The sequence below is a fragment of the Megascapheus bottae genome, chromosome 4 (genome assembly GCF_031878675.1).
Source record: "Megascapheus bottae isolate mThoBot1 chromosome 4, mThoBot2.hap1, whole genome shotgun sequence".
In the NCBI taxonomy this organism is placed as follows: domain Eukaryota; kingdom Metazoa; phylum Chordata; class Mammalia; order Rodentia; family Geomyidae; genus Megascapheus; species Megascapheus bottae.
This window is the reverse complement of record NC_143512.1, coordinates 18,228,204-18,247,232: the sequence shown is the minus strand read 5'-3', so window position 1 is coordinate 18,247,232 and position 19,029 is coordinate 18,228,204. Positions and strand designations below refer to the sequence as shown.

General features: G+C 37.7%; 1 protein-coding gene across 26 annotated transcripts in view; it reads left to right on the top strand.

The window, feature by feature from the left end:
* The window catches only part of Fer (FER tyrosine kinase), a 432,292-nt gene that overhangs the window by 149,770 nt on the left and 263,493 nt on the right, over positions 1–19,029 (top strand). For all 26 annotated transcript variants that reach the window (XR_016535240.1, XR_016535241.1, XM_090331531.1 and 23 more), the window contains 2 exons: positions 10,624–10,746; positions 15,495–15,684. Coding sequence is in view for 24 of the 26 variants with exons in the window: in XM_090331531.1 (XP_090187657.1) it covers positions 10,624–10,746; positions 15,495–15,684 (313 nt within the window). In the remaining 2 variants the exon portion in view is untranslated. The remainder of the gene's footprint in view (positions 1–10,623; positions 10,747–15,494; positions 15,685–19,029) is intronic.

The following is a 19,029-nucleotide window of genomic DNA, read 5'->3' as shown; positions in this document are numbered from 1 at the left end:
AAAAATGGCCTATAGACACATGAAGAAATGCTTGACATTTCTGGTCATAAAAGAAATGCAAATCAAAACAACTCTAAGATTCCACCTCACTCCAGTTAGAATGGCCAGGATCAAGAAAACGAATAATAACAGATGCTGGAGGGGATGTGGCCAGGAGGGATCACTACTACACTGTTGGTGGGAGTGCAAACTCGTTCAACCACTATGGAAAGAAGTATGGTGGTTCCTCACAAGACTAGACATAGAGCTCCCCTATGACCCAGCAATTCCACTACTTGGCATTTACCCAATTGCCCAGAAACAAAGGCATACAAAATCCACTAGCACAATGATGTTCATTGCAGCACTATATACCACAGCAAAGATATGGAACCAACCCAGATGTCCCTCAGTTGATGATTGGATCAACAAGGTGTGGTATTTATACACAATGGAATTCTATGCTGCTGTCAGAAAGAATGACATTGCCCCATTTGTAAGGAAATGGAAAGACTTAGAACAATCATATTAAGTGAGGTAAGCCAGACTCAAAGGAACATAGGCTCAATAGTCTCCCTCATTTGTCATAATCAGTAGAAACCTTGGGCTCTCCTAGCAGAGATTTACAGTAGAACCAAACCTCTATACATAAGGCCTTATAGGATGGTGCTAAAAGAAATGGCCTCCAGGATTCAGAAACAAAAGCCATATAATGAATGATTGTTGTCCTTAATGTACTATCTTATCTCTCTTTTGCTGTCTCTTGGTTATCTCATACAGTAGTTTGTTTACCTTGTTATCTGATATATTGTATATATGCTTATTTGGTTAGTTGAAATTGGGTAGGGAAGGGGGGGAAACAAGATGAGGGGTGGGAGTGGGGGGAGGGAAATGGGGACCAACACATGAGAAAGGGCATCAATGTTTGTGAAGTAATGCACCTTCTGTCTGGTGAATATAATGTAACCCTTCTATTAATTACAATAAAATATATGGAAAAAATTTAGATCAGAACCTATTTAGCATTTACAATGGAAACGAAGTAGGTTCCTCTATTCTCATAGAGCATGAATTAGCAATCTTCTGTCTGTCTTTCTGTCTTTCCAGCCTGTGCTTATTAGACGATGATCTAATAAGGCTGTTTACATTTTTAAATTGTTGAAGAAAGTTAAAGAAGAATATCTTTCTGTCAAAATTATGCACAATTTGAACATAGAGTGTGTAAATAAAGCCTTAGGCCCACAGTTATGTCCACTCATTTACAGGTTGACTGTAAATGATTTTTTGGCTGCAGCAGTGGAGTCAGGCAGTTGTATTGTGACAGTGGACATTGGTCATGTGACCCACCCATCACTTCACATTGCTGTTTTTTTTTTTTTCATCTGATAGCCGGGAGAGAAGAACTGTTTGCAGAATAGCACATCTTCATTGCATCTCTGGTGCAAACTAGTTATACCTGCAGGTTTGGCTACTGCTGGGATGCAGAGCCCCAATTAAATGTGACCTGCAAATACCCTGCCTTGCCATGTAGCCTGGGGCTTGGCTTATCCCAGGTTCAGGATCTTCCCTCCATGCTCAGAGAAGTGAGGTGCTTCAGTTTTGAAAGTAGGCCTTGTGTTTGCTTTACCACTTGAGCAATACCCCTAGCTTCTTTTTGGTCTCAGATGAGGCCTTCTACACATTGTCTCCCATAGAGCTAGGGTTACAGGGAAACCTGGCATGGAGATGGTGTATGCCTGGCTTGTTTGTGGGTATGGGGTCTTTATTTTATGCTGTCTGAACTAGCTTCAAACTGATCATTCTGATCTCTGCCTCTGGAGTAGCTCGGATTACAGGCTTGAACTACATTGTCTGATCCAGGTTTAGATTCTTGACTGAATGCATTTATCTCAACAAATATAATACACAAATGAAACCAAAGTATTTTAAGGAATGTACTACAATGTGATTATTAAAAACTGTCTTCACTGAAGCTCTCTCTCCCCATTTTGGTGGATACCTTTGAAAAAGATGGCGACTCTAGATGTGGATGACACATAGATTACTGTCTTCAAACAAACCCACCGGGTGGTCCTCCTGAAGCCCCAAGAAGCCTTTTGATCTTTTGTCTGGCCATCCTTAGAGTTAAAACCTCCTACTTCCTCCTCTGGAGTAGTGGGGGGGGGGGCACCACTGCACTGAGCTACATCTCCCTTGTGTTGAAGGCAAACTATTCTGTGGTATATAACTCTCATATCTTGTTTCTCCACCCATCTATCACATGGGTTTCCATTACTGCTCTGCTTTTAAAAATAGTGCTTTTTATAAACATCTGTGTATAGATTAGTATTGTTTGAAGCCATGATGGCTTATGGTAAGCTGTCAACAATGAGACACAATTCTATGGATGGGGCATGGGTGTGGTGTGCCAAGGCAAGACTGAGGTATCAGTGATACTCCACAGAACCACACGGAATCACACTCAAGGCCAGTACACTCACCGGGATCACACTCAAAACCAGTCTCCCTTAAGCACACTCACTCACGTGCCCTTCTCTTGCTCTGACCCTCCTCCCTCACAATTATGGAGGAAATTCTCCCCAATGGTAGCACCAGGAGTCACACCTCAGCAGTAGATGCTGGGTATAGGTGGGTCTTCACAGCTTCCCCAATGGTGACATAATGGTTCTCAGTGCCCTAGATACGTGGTTGAAGATTAACCATGTTAAAGGAGCAGCCGGACCAAGAGGTGCATTTATACTAAAATGATCCTCCTCTGACCATGTTATTGGAGTTAAGGATTACTTGGATCTGGAGGTGGTGTTAGCTTAGTTGGAGATAAGAGAATTGAGGCCCAAGTGAGCAGCCTGGATAAGAAAGTGAGACAGTGTAACAAAAGAACTAAAAGCAAACAAGACTGAGTGGGTGGCTCAAGCTTCAGAATGAACAATTGTCTAGCAAGAGTGAGACCACATACTGACCAGTACTGGCCAAACACCAATACAAAAGGGAGTAAAAGAGAGAGGGGGAGTGGAGTGTCTCTGTGGCATTTGCAGAGCACATGGCACTTTATCTCTGCATCCATCATCTCCACATGTCCTACAAGAACACAGGAAGGCCTGAGGGGAGCCTGTTTCTCAGATGAGACTCAGAAAGGTTAAGGGAATCCATTAAACAAATGGCAGGGTTTAGAAGAACAGGCCTGATGGTTTTTTTTATTTTATTTTTTTTAAATACATATTTTATTTATTTATTTATTTATTTATTTATTTATTTATTGCCAGTCCTGGGCTTAAGCTCAGGGCCTGAGCACTGTCCTTGGACTTTCTCAAGGCTAGAGCTCTACCACTTGAGCCTCAGCACCACTTCTGGCTTTTTTCTATGTATGTGGTACCAAGGAATCGAACCTGGGTTTTCATGCATGCTAGGCAAGCACTTTAACCACTAGGCCAAACTCCCGGCCGGGGCCTGATGTTTTGATGTGTCCACTGGGCTCCCCATTTCTACACTGGCCCTGTCCAATCCACTGCCCATGAAGAAACCCAGCAATATTTCAAAAATGCAAACTGCACCATGTCACCTTGTGAGACCCAGAGCCTGCCCACGCTTCTTGTTATACAGGGCATAGAATGCACTTGCTGTGGGGATGGGAGAAGCTGAGCCTCCAGGTGAGGCTGCCTCTCCATCCTGCTCCAGAGGCTGTGTCCCTGCTGACCACCTCAGGAAGGGTTCCCTACCACATTGCTGTTTTGCCCAGTACAAATCATACTGAAACAATGCAACCCAGAGTTGTTTTGAGTGCCACACATATTGGTGTCCTGCAGCATTTTATTTCCTTTTCACTGTCCAGTCATGTCAAAATCAAAAGAGAAAATGGATTTTAAATGCCTCTCTTACAGGCACAGTAGAGTTGGGTTATTTTGTTAGTAAGTTTGACAAACATCAGGTTTAGTTTCTAATTGACTGTGTGCTAGAATTTTGTCAGACGTATTCAGGAAACATTTTCTAAGTGATTTTTAAAAAAATTGTAATGTATACATTCACCAGACAAGAGGGAACATAACTTCTCAGGAAACATTTTTGAAATGACTGAGTTTAATGCTTTGAAGGATGTGAATTAGAAGGTGTAAAATAATCAAAAAATAAAAAAATATAAAAAAAGAATTGGAAGGTGTGATAGTATGTGTGTTAGGAAGTTTGAAGGAAGGAACTGTATGGGACAGACAATTGTGTTTGGTGGATTGAGAGGGGTTTAGGAAGCGACTATATTTCGCAGAAACTGAAAGCTTAATCTTGAGAAATACTAATATTTTTAGTCATGATCCAAACAGACATCCATAAAGATGATATATTGCTAAACTGGGCATCGGCAGCTCATACCTGTAATCTTAGCCACTTAGGAGGCTGAGATCTGAGGATCAAGGTTCAAGGCCCGCCCAAGCAGGAAAAACCATGAGACTCTTATCTCCACCAATTAACTACTGGAAAACCAGAAGTGATGCTGTGGCTCAAGTCGTAGAGCAGTGGTCTTGAGCTGAAGAGCTCAGGGACTGCTCCCAGCCCCAGAGTTCAAGCCTCACAACCAACAAAGGGAAAAAAAAGATACATTGCTGAAATTGTAGTTTAAGAAAGTGTTATCAAGAAATAATTTATTTCTTCAATTGTTAGTCATAAAAATAGTAACAGAAAAGTTACTTCAGGCAACTATAGCCCTATTTCATTTTTTTATTAACTCACAGACATGATTAGAATGATAATGTTGGGGACTTCATGTATAAATGAATACATATATCAAATAAAGGTTAGGAAAGAGTTATAAAGTTTAGATAATAATAGCTGGCTGTTGGAGGGTAAGGAAGTTATATAAGTTCTAAACGTTTCTTAGATAAAGTCAAGGAGTTTTTGGATTTTATATCTTTAGTATAAAATATTAAATATTAAGAGTTGGGTTAGAGATGTAGTTTGAGGTAGAGTATTTGCCTAGTATGACTGAGGCTAGGTTGGGAAAAGAAAAAAATAGTCTAGAGGAGGAGAAAGTGATAAAGATATAAAACTATTTTTATTAATGTCAGCTTTGATGTAGGATAGTAGTGAAAAGCTGGTTGTTATAAACTCACATGGGAATGACAGATGATTGGGACTGATTCTGCAGTTGGTTCAGGTAGTCTATACTTCCATGAGTATTAACTAAGATCATCTATATGTGTGTGTGTGTGTGTGTGTGTGTGTGTGTGTGTGTACACACGCAATGCAGCAGAGAATTCTGTCTGTCTATCTCTATCTATCATCTGTTTTTTTTAAAGAATTTATTAACGTTGATTTTTACATCATATTTTAAATGACAAGTTTAACATTCAAGTGTTCAAGGTGGGAATCTCTATTTACAATCACTGGGACTTAGTATTTAGAACTTAATCACAATTAGGCTAAGGGTTTGTATGTCATAGAAACATATTAATTTATGAAATAAAACATTATGTCTATAGAGTCATAGGTTTTTATGTCTATATAGTTATGTTTATATTTCCATTACCATGTCCATAGCTTTGGGTATGCAGTTATTGAGTCCTCCCTCTTGTACTCTTTGGATTTAAGAAGTCACTTTGAAGCCAGGTGCTGGTGGCACCTGTAATCCTAGCTACTTTGGAGGATGAGATCTGAGTATCATGGTTTGAAGCCAGCCTGGGTGGGAAAGTCTGTGAGATTCTCATCTCCATTAACCAACAAAAAAATTTGGAAGTGGTAAAATCTGTAAGTGGTTAAGTGCTAGTTTTGAGCAAAAAGTGCTCAGGGACAGCACTCAGGCTGTGATTTCAAGCCCCAGGAGGGGCACACATACACACACACACACACACACACAAAGACAAAACAAGTCCCTTGGAGCCTGGGGATGAAATGTATTTTCTGTTCTTCAGTCTCTCTCTCTCTCTCTCTCTCTCTCTCTCTCTCTCTCTCTCTCTCTCTCTCTCTCTCTCTCTCTCTCTCTCTCCCTCTCTCTCCCTCCCTCCCTCCCTCCCTCCCTCCCTCCCTCCCTCCCTCCCTCCCTCCTTCCCCCTCCCTCCTTTCCCCTCCCCCTCCCCCTCTCTCTCCAATTGTGGAGCTTGAACTTGGCCTAAGTGCTGTCCCTGAGCTGTTCAGCTAAAGACTAACTCTACTACTGAGTCACAGTGCCATTTCCAGTTTTCTGGTGATTAACTGGAGATATGGGTCTCACAGACTTTTGTGCCTGGGCTGGCTTTGAACCGTGATCTTTAGAACTCAGCCTCCAGAAGTAGCTAGGATTATAGGTGTGAGCCACGAGAACCTGGCTTGATCTCTAATTCTGATACAGTCAATTCCTTACAGTCAATTCCTTCTTTATTTGGTAGTCACAGTGTGAACTATTCCATATAATTGAAGTTGCCACATCTTAGTTACTCTTGCTGTGATTTCTTTTCAGTTCATTATGAGCTGGTAAGACATAGAAATTCTTTGTGTTTTCCCTTTTTGTGTGTATGTTATTACAGTTTAGAGAATTTCACATATTGTCTAACTAAGACTTCCAAAGTATACACAAAGTAAAAATGCTTAAAGCTGTAAAATAGAGTTACTTATCTGTTTGGCTGGATGATTCTTCTACTCCTAAAAGTCTTCTTAGTGAGCAGTCTTTTAAGAATGAACCTTGATATGTTAATTTGTTGTGTAGTATTGATTTTTTAAATCTCCAAATGGATTTTGTAATGTAGGTTCCTTCGGCTGATTATTGGATTTTGATAGCTTACATTCCTCTGCTGGAACCTGTAGGCCCACTTTTTCTGTGTGTCCCAAAGAAGTAGGGTCCCTCTGATAATTTTCTCTCCTATCTTTGAAGTTCAGGTATCTGCTAAAGTCTAAGTGGGATGAAGCCATGACTGAAGTAAGAAGCAGTTTCTCTCAACTGGACTGGAGGTATAGTTTAGGGTCAAACCATACTGCCTTAGATGCTGGGTCTAACCTGGTACTGCTCAGAGAAGACAAACCACAATGACAACATAGAAACAAATGAGATATAGAAATACTGTAAGAACCAGGAAAAGAGGTTAACTATAGAAAAGAAGGGGGAAACCATATACAGAATAAAAATATAAATTTTAACAAAAGTAAAAATTATGTAAAAAAGAGGAAAGGAGGAAAAAAAGAAAAATAAGAAAGGAACTAGAAGTGCAGCTCAAGTGGTAGAGTCCTGGCCATTAAAGGAAAAAAAAAAAGCAAGGAGAGTTTCAGGCCCTAACTTCAAGCTCGAGCACAAGCATACAAAGCGAGGAAAGGACCAAAAAAAAAAAAAAAAAAAAAGGAGAAGAAAAATGTAGAGAATAAAAAATAGAATAAAAAACATAAGAAAAATAATGAAATAAAATAACATGGGCTTGCTAGCTAAGGCACTTGGATTAGAGAAACTTCTTTCTGAGTCCTCTGATATTGGAATCATCCAGTTATGAGGGTGGTTAAGGGGATACTTCTGAGGCCTGCTATAGTTACACGCAATCCCCTTCAAAGGAACTGAGGTCTTCAAGGCTCAAGTAGTGGAAGGCTTGCTTAGCCATATTTAGACAGAGTCCTGTCCTGTTCTTCCTGCTGGGCTGATTTAAATGTATATTATCTGCTAAAGGGGTTGTAGGAGCTTTTGCTGCCTGCACTGGGAGCTTTGGCTTGCATGGGAGAGCTGTGGCAGGTTCACACTCACCCCAGAGCCTGTAGTTTGTATGCTGGAGCATGGCAAACGTCCAAACCACATCACCTCCCTCAATGCCTCAGAATGCAGGAAGCAAACAGAATGCTGATTTCTGTGCTGGTGAGTGGATTGCACAGGATCTGAACAAACCATTTACGTTAGTGTTGGCATTCTTAAACCTGTTCCCCAAGCCAAACCATGTGGGCACTCCTTAGAGAGGGCAGGATGACTGGGCATTGTGCTCTGTTGGCCAATCTGTTTTATTATTAAATCTTTGAGCAGATTTGGTACAGAACCTTCTTCATCCTATGACTACATGTCCTACATGTCACCACCTTGTCACTCTAAAGGTGCCTTCAGGTACCCTGAGTTTTGAATGCTCCCTGTGTTCTTAGTTCCAGAGTAGTTTCTCAAGATGATTTCTAATTATACCCTTCATATGTGGTTAGAATGTGTGAATGTGTGTGTGTATACATGTATACACATCTATATGTATGTACATGCCTAATATATTTGTATGCATTTTTGTGCATGTGTGAGCTCAGGGACTGAAGGCTGCCCCTTAGTTTTTTATTCAAGGTTGGTGATCACTTGACATAGTTCCACTTCCTTTTTTTTTTTTTTTTTTTTTTTTTACTGGTTAACTGGAGGTAAGAGTCTTATGGACTTTCTTGCCCATGTTTGCTTGAACTGCAGCCCTCAGATCTCAGCTTCCTTCATGGTTAGGATTATAGTCTTAGCCACTCAACACTCAACTATACGGGCTTTTTAAAGGCTTGTCAAACAGGAGTCACTTTCAGACTCCATAAAAATCCATGTCCTGCTTTTAAGGCTAGTAAGAACCATGGGTTTCTCCTCTAGCCTGGACAGGGAGGCATCCCTTATTGATATATTGTCCTGTTTGTCTCAGGCTTGTGACATTGGATTCCTCTCCCCTTGCTTCAGAGACGGGGTTGGAGTTGGGGATTGCCTTATACATTGCTCTAAGCTGTTTTTCTGCTTCTGTTACTTAGTTTTCCTGTCACCTGAAGCCCTCCCTCTTCTCCTCTGTATCCCTGACTGTTTTCACTTGTAGTGTCATGTGGCAAGGGTACTTCCATTCATCATCTTACTCCCGAACTTTCTGAAGTTTTCTGATGAACTTCCATTTGTGTTTTTGTCCCTTTTCCTGTTACATTATCTTCTTCCTAATTGTTTTTCTCCAGTAAAGGGGCTTTTGCTTATATTTTACAATGTAAATATTATGGTCAAACTCTGACTTTTGTTCTTAATTATCTTTAAGTTCAACTAACTTTTATCCAGTTATATTATTAAACATATTCTTTTGTATATTTGGACTTGGTATTTTGTATTGAAATGTTAGAGGTAAATGTTTTTATGTGATTAGTAGGAATATGAGTGTTTATACTAGAATTATTTCTTCAGTTTACATTAAGTGCTGAATAATTTCATTTAAGTATAACTTATTTGTTCTGTGATTGCCTATTTTGTGTATTATCTTGGAGTCTAATATAGAAAATACTCCTAATGTTATAATATATAGGCACATGCACATAAATAATTTGCCATCTCTCAGACTATGGAGTCTCAAAATTCTTTTTTTAAAATAAGCATAATAGTATCTATCTCACAATATTGTTATGAAAGGAGGGGAATGATAAGAGGAGTGGCATCATTCAAGATGCATTACATTCTCAAACTGATGAGTTGAATGGTAATTTTTCTACAGTTACTTAAAGATAATAAAATATAATTTAAAAACAATATTTGTAGATTAAATGAGGTAACAAACATTCAAATTATCCTATCTATTTGGTTGATGCCTAGGAAATGCCAGCCAAATTATAATGTAGTTGTATATTTTATCTTCACAACGATGAGGCAGATACTATTATACCAAATTTTCACATGAGGGGAAAAAAAATCAGTGAGTTTAAGAATTTGCCCTGAGTCCAAAACCTAGATACATAAAGCCATCTAGAATAAGGCTAAATGAAAGGACCTCCAGGATATGGAAATAAGAGCCATATAATGTGTGATTGTTTTTCTTAATGTGCTATGCTATTTCTCATCTCTTTTGTTGTCTCTTGGTTATTCTCATCTTGTAACAGTATCTTACCTTGTTATTTGGTATATTGTATATATGTTCATTTGTTTATTTGAAGTAGAATAGGGAAGGGGGGAAACAAGATGAGGGGAGGAGGGAGGAGGTGGGAAATGACAAAAACATGAGAAGGGTGTCAATGTTTGTGAAGTAATACACCTTCTATCTGGTGAATGTAATTTAACCTTTCTATTAATTACAATAAAAAATAAGAAAAAAAGAATTTGTCCTGAGTCTCAGATAACAATTGGCAAAGACAGATGCCAACATATGTTGACAAGTACCATCTTTTCTCTGCATCCTCCTTTTGGGAAAAGACAGGCAGTCATTTACTTGATTTCTCTTTTCTCCTGCTTTCTGCTTTGATTTCTCTTTTCTTTTTGTGCCTGTCCTCAGGCTTAAACTCACAGCTTAGGTGCTGTCCCTGAGCTTTTTTTTGTTTAAGTCTAGCTTTCTACCCTTTGAGCCACAGCTCTTCTCCATAGTTTTTATGGTACTGAATAGGAAATTAGGGTCTCAGGAACTTTCCTGCCTACTCTGACTTTGAACTGAGATCCTCAGATCTCATACTGTTGGGTAGCTAGGATTATAACATGAACCACTGATGTTACCCTCTTTTTCTCTTCTAATCATAAGGCTAGACAGCACTGTTCATGTGTACTTACTTTGAATATTAAAAACATTATATCCTGTGCTTTCCACTTAGGTGGCCACATGTTTCTCCTCAGTACTTAAAATATGACTAATGCAACTAATTACCTTCATTTTTAATTCAGTTTCTGTTCTAGATACACGACTGCTCTTTTGGTTTGTATAAAGCAGGTGACGTATTTCACATGTTTATTGATAATGCTGAAATGTTCCTTTCCAGGATGAAAACATTGGAAGAAGAACTTACACAAACACAGCAACTGCTTTTAAACAAGGAAGAGGCTGTCCTGGAGCTCGAGAAGAGAATTGAAGAGTCTTCTCAGACCTGTGAAAAAAAGTCTGAGTGAGTAAATGATAAACAATTTGAGGGAATAAAGTTGTACTGATATGATTTTATAGAAATACTTAAGTTACATGATGTCCTGAACATCCCAGGGTCCTGAACATCCCAATTTTTCTCTCCTGTTCCCATCCACAAATTGTATCGTTCATTGTATTATTCATTTTCAGCTAAGTGCCTAGTGAGTATACCTGCTGCATTTGTTTACCTCTGTCCCATCCTTTCTATGTCTCCCCTTACCCTCCCCAATATACATAAGACAAAAGAAGACAAAAGGTACAGAACAAAAAGCAACAAAAAATCTTTTTTCCATGTCTTGAAGTTCATTTTGATAAATATCATTTTATATGATTGTATGCACATGGCTCTTGAGCTTTTTATGATTCTCCTAAGAATAACCTCATTTAATCTCACTGTGTGAATGTCTGGGACATGTATAATTTATCATGTCCCAGTATGTATTTTTTGTCTTTTTCCATCCAGTGTGTTTACTTGTAGATTTACAGGCATGTTGTAGTTACCACAAATCAAATGAGGGAAAACATGCTGCTTATGTTTCCTTGGTTTTGGCTTACTTCACTTAATATGATTTTTTCCAAGTCTTTGTTTCCTCACAAATGGTACAATGTCATTCTTTTGATGGAGTCTTCTTGAGTCATTTGTCAACTGAGGAGCATCTGGGTGCCTCCCCCCCTTTAAAACAAAGTTTTCTTGGCTTTAAAATGGTGAGAGCATTTAAGTAAATGACTAAGTAAGGTGAACTCAGTCATCATGTTGCATCTACTCATACCTGCAAGTTTATACATCTTCATGGACACCTTCCCTTTCTCCTTTCTCCTACTTATACTTTTTAAGTAGCTGAGGTATAGATGGGAGCCAGAGTGTCTAGGTCTAAGTGCAAGTTTTTAAAGAGGAAATATAGTGTAATCCTGCAGGTGTTGCCTTTCTTTGTTTTATTTCATTTAGTATAACGCTTCCAAGATTTATTGGTGTTGAGTCTCCTTTGTCCCTTTTCCCATTCCCTTTACTCCCTCCCTTTTCTTCCTTCCCTCCCTCCCTCCCTCCCTCCCTCCCTTTCTCTCTACTCTCTCTGTCCCTCCTTATTTTCCTTCTATTCTTCACTGCCTTTTCTCATGCTGGGGTGGAATCCAGGGCTTTTGAATTCTAGACAAGTACTCTACCACTTGAGCCATATTTCCAGCTCCTTTACTCCAGTTTTGCAGGGCCAATTTCCTGCTTGTGACTCCTGAGTAGCTGGGATATTAGACATGTGCCACCATGCCTGGCTTAATCATATCTTTTTCATGCACATAAAAATATATTATCTCTGCTAGGGCTAATTTCCCCTTGCTGTTACCACACATGTAGTATAAACCAATGAAAATACATTCACTTACAATTCTGGTTGGAAAAGGTCTCAATTAATCTTAGGAGACCAAACTTAAATAACTACTAGGGCTACTTTTTTCTTAAAGCTTTGAAGGCTGTCTATCTGTTATTTGTAACTACACATCACATGACCCTTTTGCTACTGTTGTGGTTGTCATAGTACCTTCTGTGACATTGTCCTTCTTGCCTTCTTCTTACAAGGATGCTTATGATTACATCAGGCTCACCTAGGTAATCCAGGATTATCTCCCCATTTTAACATCTATAACTTCATCACATCTTCAAACACTTTTTGTCACTCATGGTAACTTACTCAGTTGGTTCTGGGAATAAGGATCTACTTACTCATCTTCTGAGGGCCATTTTTCAGTTTGCCATAGGTTTAAGATAGAGGAAACAGGGTGCTATTTATTTCCATGTGTAGATGTTCTCTTCAATTACATTTAGTGCTTCAGTTAACATTTGCTCTTTTGCAATTATTATGCCATATTGATCACTGCATATTTGTTTTGTGTAGCTTATTTTTATTCCTTTAATTTTGTTTTTGCAATTCCCATTAATCTTTACTAAAGACTACTAATGGGAATGCATTCAGAATATTGTTTTCACGTGTATTTTCTAGGTGATTTGGGCATATTTTGGAATCTATTTTCTTTACTTTCAACAATTTTCCAGAAACTGCTTTCAAAACTGTGTTTTTATCAGTTTATATACTTAGAATTTTTTTTTACTGTTATTGTTTTGATGTTGGCTCTTCTTTTTGGTATAGTAATTAGGAAAATGAAGAAACATCAGGAAGCTTAAAGTACATAATAGATATGATCTTTAGAATGTGTTCCTTATATATTTTCATTTACCGGAATGATTGTCTTAAAAATCAAATTTGTCTGAAAAGGATTTACCAAAAAATCAAAATGTCACTTCAGTATAAAAAAGCAGTTACCAATGGATGGCAACATGAATTTACCAAAAAGAAATCTGTGCAGATTTAAACAATAGGCCACAAATTATAATATAATAATGATTATTATGATAGCATATTTTTTTTTGCCAGTCCTGGAGCTTGAACTCAGTCTGAACACTGTCCTTAGGCTTTCTCAAGACTAGGCCTCTACCACTTGAGTGACAGCACTACTTGCAGCTTTTTCTATGTACGTGGTACCAAGGAATCAAACCCCAGTCTTCATGTATGCTAGGCAAGCACTCCACCACTAGGCCAAACTCTTGACCCTGATAGCACATTTTTAAGTCTACTATTATAATTATCAGTCCTGTGGACATTTCTAGTTTTACACACATTCTTACTCTTAGTTCTGTTTTTCCAAACTTCAATGTTCTGTCAATCACCTGGAACTCATTATAATATAATATTGTAATCCTTCCTTCCTTCCTTCTTCCTTCTTCTTTTTCTTTCTCTTTCTGTCTGCCTGTCTGTCTGTCTGTCTTTCTGTCTGTCTGTCATGTGCCTTGAACTCAGGGCCCAAGTCCTGCCCTTTATGCTTTGTCATGGCTACCATTCTACCACTTGAACAACAGCACCAATTGTGGCCTTTTCTGTGTATGTGGAACAGAGGAATCAAAACCAGGGCTTTATATATGCTAGGCAAGCACTCTACCACTAGGCCGCATTCTGGGCCTTACCCTTTATTATAGTAGTCACTGAGAGTGTAGCTGGCTCAGTTAACCTGGAACTTAATTCCCAAAACATCTGTCCCCAGCTTGTTTATAAGTAATTTCTCTCAGCAGGGGTTATGTCTGCCCACATACTTTTAAAAATGTTTGAATTTTAGCTGGTTGCTGGTGGCTCATGCCTGTAATCCTAGCTATTCGGGAGGCTGAGATCTGAGGATTACATTTCATACCTAGCCCAGGTACAAAAGTCCGAGATGCATATTTCAAGTTAAACACCAGAAAACCAGAAGTGGGACTGTGTGGCTCAAGTGATAGAGCGCTAGCTTTAACCTGAAGAGCTCAGGGACAATGCCCAGGCCCAGAGTTCAAACCCCCCAGGACCAAAAATAAAAGTTTGAAATTTAGGCCAGTAATATGGCCTAATGGTAGAGTGCTTGCCTAGCCTGCATGAAGGCCTGGGTTGGATTCCTTGGTACCACATACATAGAAAGAGCTGGAAGTGGTGCTGTGGCTCAAGTGGTAGAGTGCTAGTCTTGAGAAAGCCCAAGGACAATGCCCAGGCCCTGAGTTCAAGCCTCAGTACTGGCAAAAAATTTTTTTTTGAATTTTAGGTGATAACATTTTCTGACCTTAGTATATAGATTTGAAGTTTTCCCTACCTCATATTGATAACTTTATTATACAAGTAATAGCTGTAGTACCTGGTACCATTCTTTTATGATACTAATACACTTTACATATGGGGTGTTTACCAAGCTGTTTTCATCACTACTTGTATTTCTATGTTACCTATTGCCTGTTATTGTATCATACAAAAAGAAAGTAAATTGGTTTCAATTTTATATTGAGGGATGGGGGAAGTTTACTGTACTTATGCTGATAATTTTAGGCCTATTTGTCGACTAACTTTATGTCCACTCCCTCAGTTACACTCAATGCACAGTCTTTGACTCTAAGCTTACATCTACACACAGCTTAATGCGTAGTTGGTCACAGTTATGGCCCTAGCCATTTTACCTTTCAGATTTGAAATCAATTTAAGATTCTGATTTAATCATTTTCATTCATTTCTACTTCTGGACCTATGTTTCTGTACTCTGTGAGGTAGATGGCTTATGTGTAAAATAAAATGAATGCCATAGACCATAATATATTTGAAATGATTCTACTTTGTGAATGCCACATTAAATAAAAATTGTGATATAAAATGCACTTAGTTAAAAATTGTTTTATATTCTGAAAGATTCCTCCATAGAGCAAAATGAAAGAAACAAAGACAAAGCCTATGTTTTTATATTTTCTATTAGTATATTTTAAAAGGTGTAGAAGTCATTATATACATGTATATTTCCCTCCCTCCCTCGTTCCCTTCCTCCCTCCCTTCCTCCCTCCCTCTCTCCCTCTCTTCTTCCCTCCTCTCTTTTCCTCCCTCTGTCTCTTTCCATCCCTCTCTCCCTACCTGCCTGCCTGGCTCCATGCCCCATTTCCTCCTTTGCTCCCTCCTTTTGCTGTTATCAGGGTTTGAACTTAAAGACATGCACTCACTCAGCTTTCCTGACCAGTGAGACATGCTTCTATCCCAGCGTTTTACCTGTATTTTGGAAATGGAGTCTTTCCTTCCTGGGCTGGCTATGAACCTCATTCTCCAGATCTCAGCCTCTTGAGTAGTTAGGATTATTGGTTCGTATCAAGAAGTTAATATAATTTATATCTAATTCATTCTCTTTCAGCATTGTCCTTCTGTTGAGCCAAAAGCAGACACTTGAAGAGCTGAAACAATCAGTCCAGCAGCTAAAATGCACTGAGGCAAAATTAACAGCACAGAAAGAATTATTAGAGCAAAAAGTACAAGAAAATGATGGGAAAGAGCCACCTCCTGTAATAAATTATGAAGAAGATGCACGATCAGTTACATCTATGGTAAGCTAATCCACTGAGCAATGTGTAAGAGTCATGTTTAGGTAATAACTGAACACTAAAATTAACTGTGGTGTGCCATAACAAATTATTACTCTTGTTAATATGCAGATCCTATTAAACTTGTTTGTAAATACATAATAGACTTGTCAGTCACCCCAGGTCACCGGGAGAGTACTTCAGGAACCATCTTTAGAGTTAGAGGATTACAATTCTTCTCTTGCCTTCAGAATTGTGAAAAGAAAGACTGCAATTGTTTTTATTCTTGGGAGACAGCAGGGTGTTATTCTTAAGATAGAAGTAAAAAACAAGGAGAAAGTTATTAAGAGCAGCATAAGTTATATGTTTATTGTTTATGCCATATACAATTCATTCAACTTCACCAACTTGAAATTCAATTTCAGTTTTTATAGTTTTGTTATTTTATTCAGTTTTATATAGTTTTATTTATAGAGTTTATATCAGTGATTAAGAATACCTAGCTTTAACCAATCCTTCCTCCCTCCTCTCTTTCTTTTCCTTTTTCTCTCTCCCTACTTCTTTCCTTCCTTCTTTTGCTTTTCCCTTTTTCATTCCCTCCCATGTTTTCTCTTTTTTTTAATTGTTAGTTCTTAACTAAGGGGAATTTTGCTCAACAGGAAACATTTGGCAGTGTCTCTAGACATTTTTTTTTTTTGGCAACAATTGGAGGATGCTGTATTATCTGTTAAGCTGTACTGTACAGATAGCTCCTCCATTCACACCACCAACAAAAAATTATTGAGCTTCAATGTCAGTAGTACTAACAGGTACATACTTGATTTTTTACACCCCTCTACCCCCTCCCTCCCCGCCACCCCCCATCCCCCCATAGATAGCTGGTTGTACTCCACAGATAGAACAATTAGAGTTAGTTTTATTTTTGTTCTGTTGTGGGGCTTAAACTCTGGACCTAGGCATTGTCCCTGGGCTCTTCAATTCTAAGGCTCTACCTCTTGAGCCAAAGTACCATTTCTGGTTTTTTGGTGGTTAATTGAAGATAAAAGTCTCACAGACTTTTTGTACCTGGCCTGGCTTTGAACTCAGATCTCAGCCTCCTGAGTAGCTAGGATTACGGGCATGAAACACTGGCTTCTAGCTTAGTTAATACAATTATAGTTGGTATTTTAGTAATTTTTAGCTTATGTATTTCTAAATAATATGATCAGTAAATTCTTATGCATCTATATAATTAAGGATCAGATTTGATAATGCAATAACTGTGGAAAATATATGAACTATTTAAAATGTTGTGGTTAATATTATTTTTGTTATAGTGAACCACAGTAATATGAACACTTGTATGCATGAATTTCTTGCTCTCTAGTATCATTCTACCTATAAGGCTCTTAATCAATAAAAAGGGTCCTATTGAAGTCTCTTTCTTGCTTTATGTTTTCTTATAGTATCTGGAAAGTACTTTTTTTTGGAGAAGTATTTCCAGTTATTTTTTTCTTTTACTTGGCTTTTCAATACCTTAAGTTTTGGTTCTTAGTGTGTTTCATAATAATGTTATTTCTGTGTAGTTGTGCAATTTGCTAATTAGGTAATTTGCTTGACTTAGTGATATTGGTTAACATTTGATAGTTTATTTTAAGTAATTATGTGTGTTTATACATCATGTTGATATTTTCATGATAGAATAAAAGTTTGGGTCAAATTATTAGATGCTATCTGTTAGTTGTTAGTATTTTCTCAAGTTGTTAGATATTGTAGATAGCTGTGAATTAATACATAGCTTTCACATTTGAAATATAATAGTTCTTATAAAGAATTTGTGATTATTTAGAATTCAACCCTTAGTACTATTGAAGAAAAGCTCTCTCACCAAATCAATGGAATAGACAATTTTTTAGAAAATGTAATAAAAAGTTTAAGATAACAAATGTCTTTTTAGCACCTTTAAACTCTTCTATTATACTTACTATTGGATGTTGGTAATACCTTATTTATCATATTACTGTTGAATATTTCATTTTATCAACTTTTTTTCAGTAATAAAAATAATATTTATAGCCTGGAACTGATGGCTCACCTGAAATCCCAGCTACTTGGGAGGCTCTAATCTCAGAATTGCAATTCAAAGCCATCCAGGATAGAGAAGTCAATGAGACTTTTTTTAAAATATTTTTTTATTGTATTTAATAAAAGGGTTACATGATATTTGCCAGATAGAAGGTGCATTAATTCACATACATTGATACCCTTCCACATGTCTTGGTCCCCATTACCCTCCCCCCACCCCCCCTCTTGGTTTTCCCCCCTTCCCTGTCCAATTTCAAGTAACCAAATACAAATGTATCCAATATATCAGATAACAAAGTGAGATATTGTGACAATATGAGATAACAAAGGAACAGCAAAAGAGATGAGAGATAACATAGCACCTTAAGGACAACAATCGATCATTATATGGCTTTTGTTTCAATATCAATGGGACTTTTCTTTCTAATTCAATACCAGGAAACTAGAAGTGGAGTTGTAACTAAAGGTAGAACACTTATCTTGAGCACAGAAAGCTCTGGGACAGTGTCTAGGTCCTGAGCTCAAGACCGAAGACTGGCACAAAAAATATTACTTATAAATGTACTTTATCCATTCATTGAAATAACACCATTAGCAAACCTTTAAGTAAAAATAACCGTTTTTCCAGTGGGGTGACACTTTTTAATACTCTGGATACTGAGGCAGGAGGATTAAAAATTGGAAGTTAACTTGATCTACATAATAATGCACTTTCTATTGGGAGGGGTTGGGGACAAAAACATAAGAAGGGGTATCAATATGAGAGAAGTAATGTACCTACTATCTGGTGAATGTAACTGTAAACCCTCTATACATTACCTTGATACTAAAAAAAAAATAATGCACTGCCTAAAAAATCTAGTAAGGCTTTAAGTGTAAAATTTATTGATTTACAAAGGAATATTATAGTATAAATAGTTATAATGAATGAATGTTTTATAATACTATATGTATTGCTTGAAATAGTTAATATTTTATAAATCAGACAAGGAATCTCACTATCTCAATACCCTCTCAATGATTTATAGTATATTTATGAGGAGAGTAGAGCTAAATATACAAGGGGAGAAGGGGGAGGTAGGGAGAGAGTGCACAGCACACAGCACCTAATCCTTTCTCACCAATATCAGTGAGATCTTGGCATATGTCAATATTTTCAATACAACTTCTTAGTTTACTTGAAAACAAAATATTAAAGCTTAAATGATTTTGTCCCTAAATGATATTTTTTAAGAAATTCTTTTTTTCATATATTTTTTATTGTAATTAATAGAAGGGTTACATTATATTCACCAGATAGAAGGT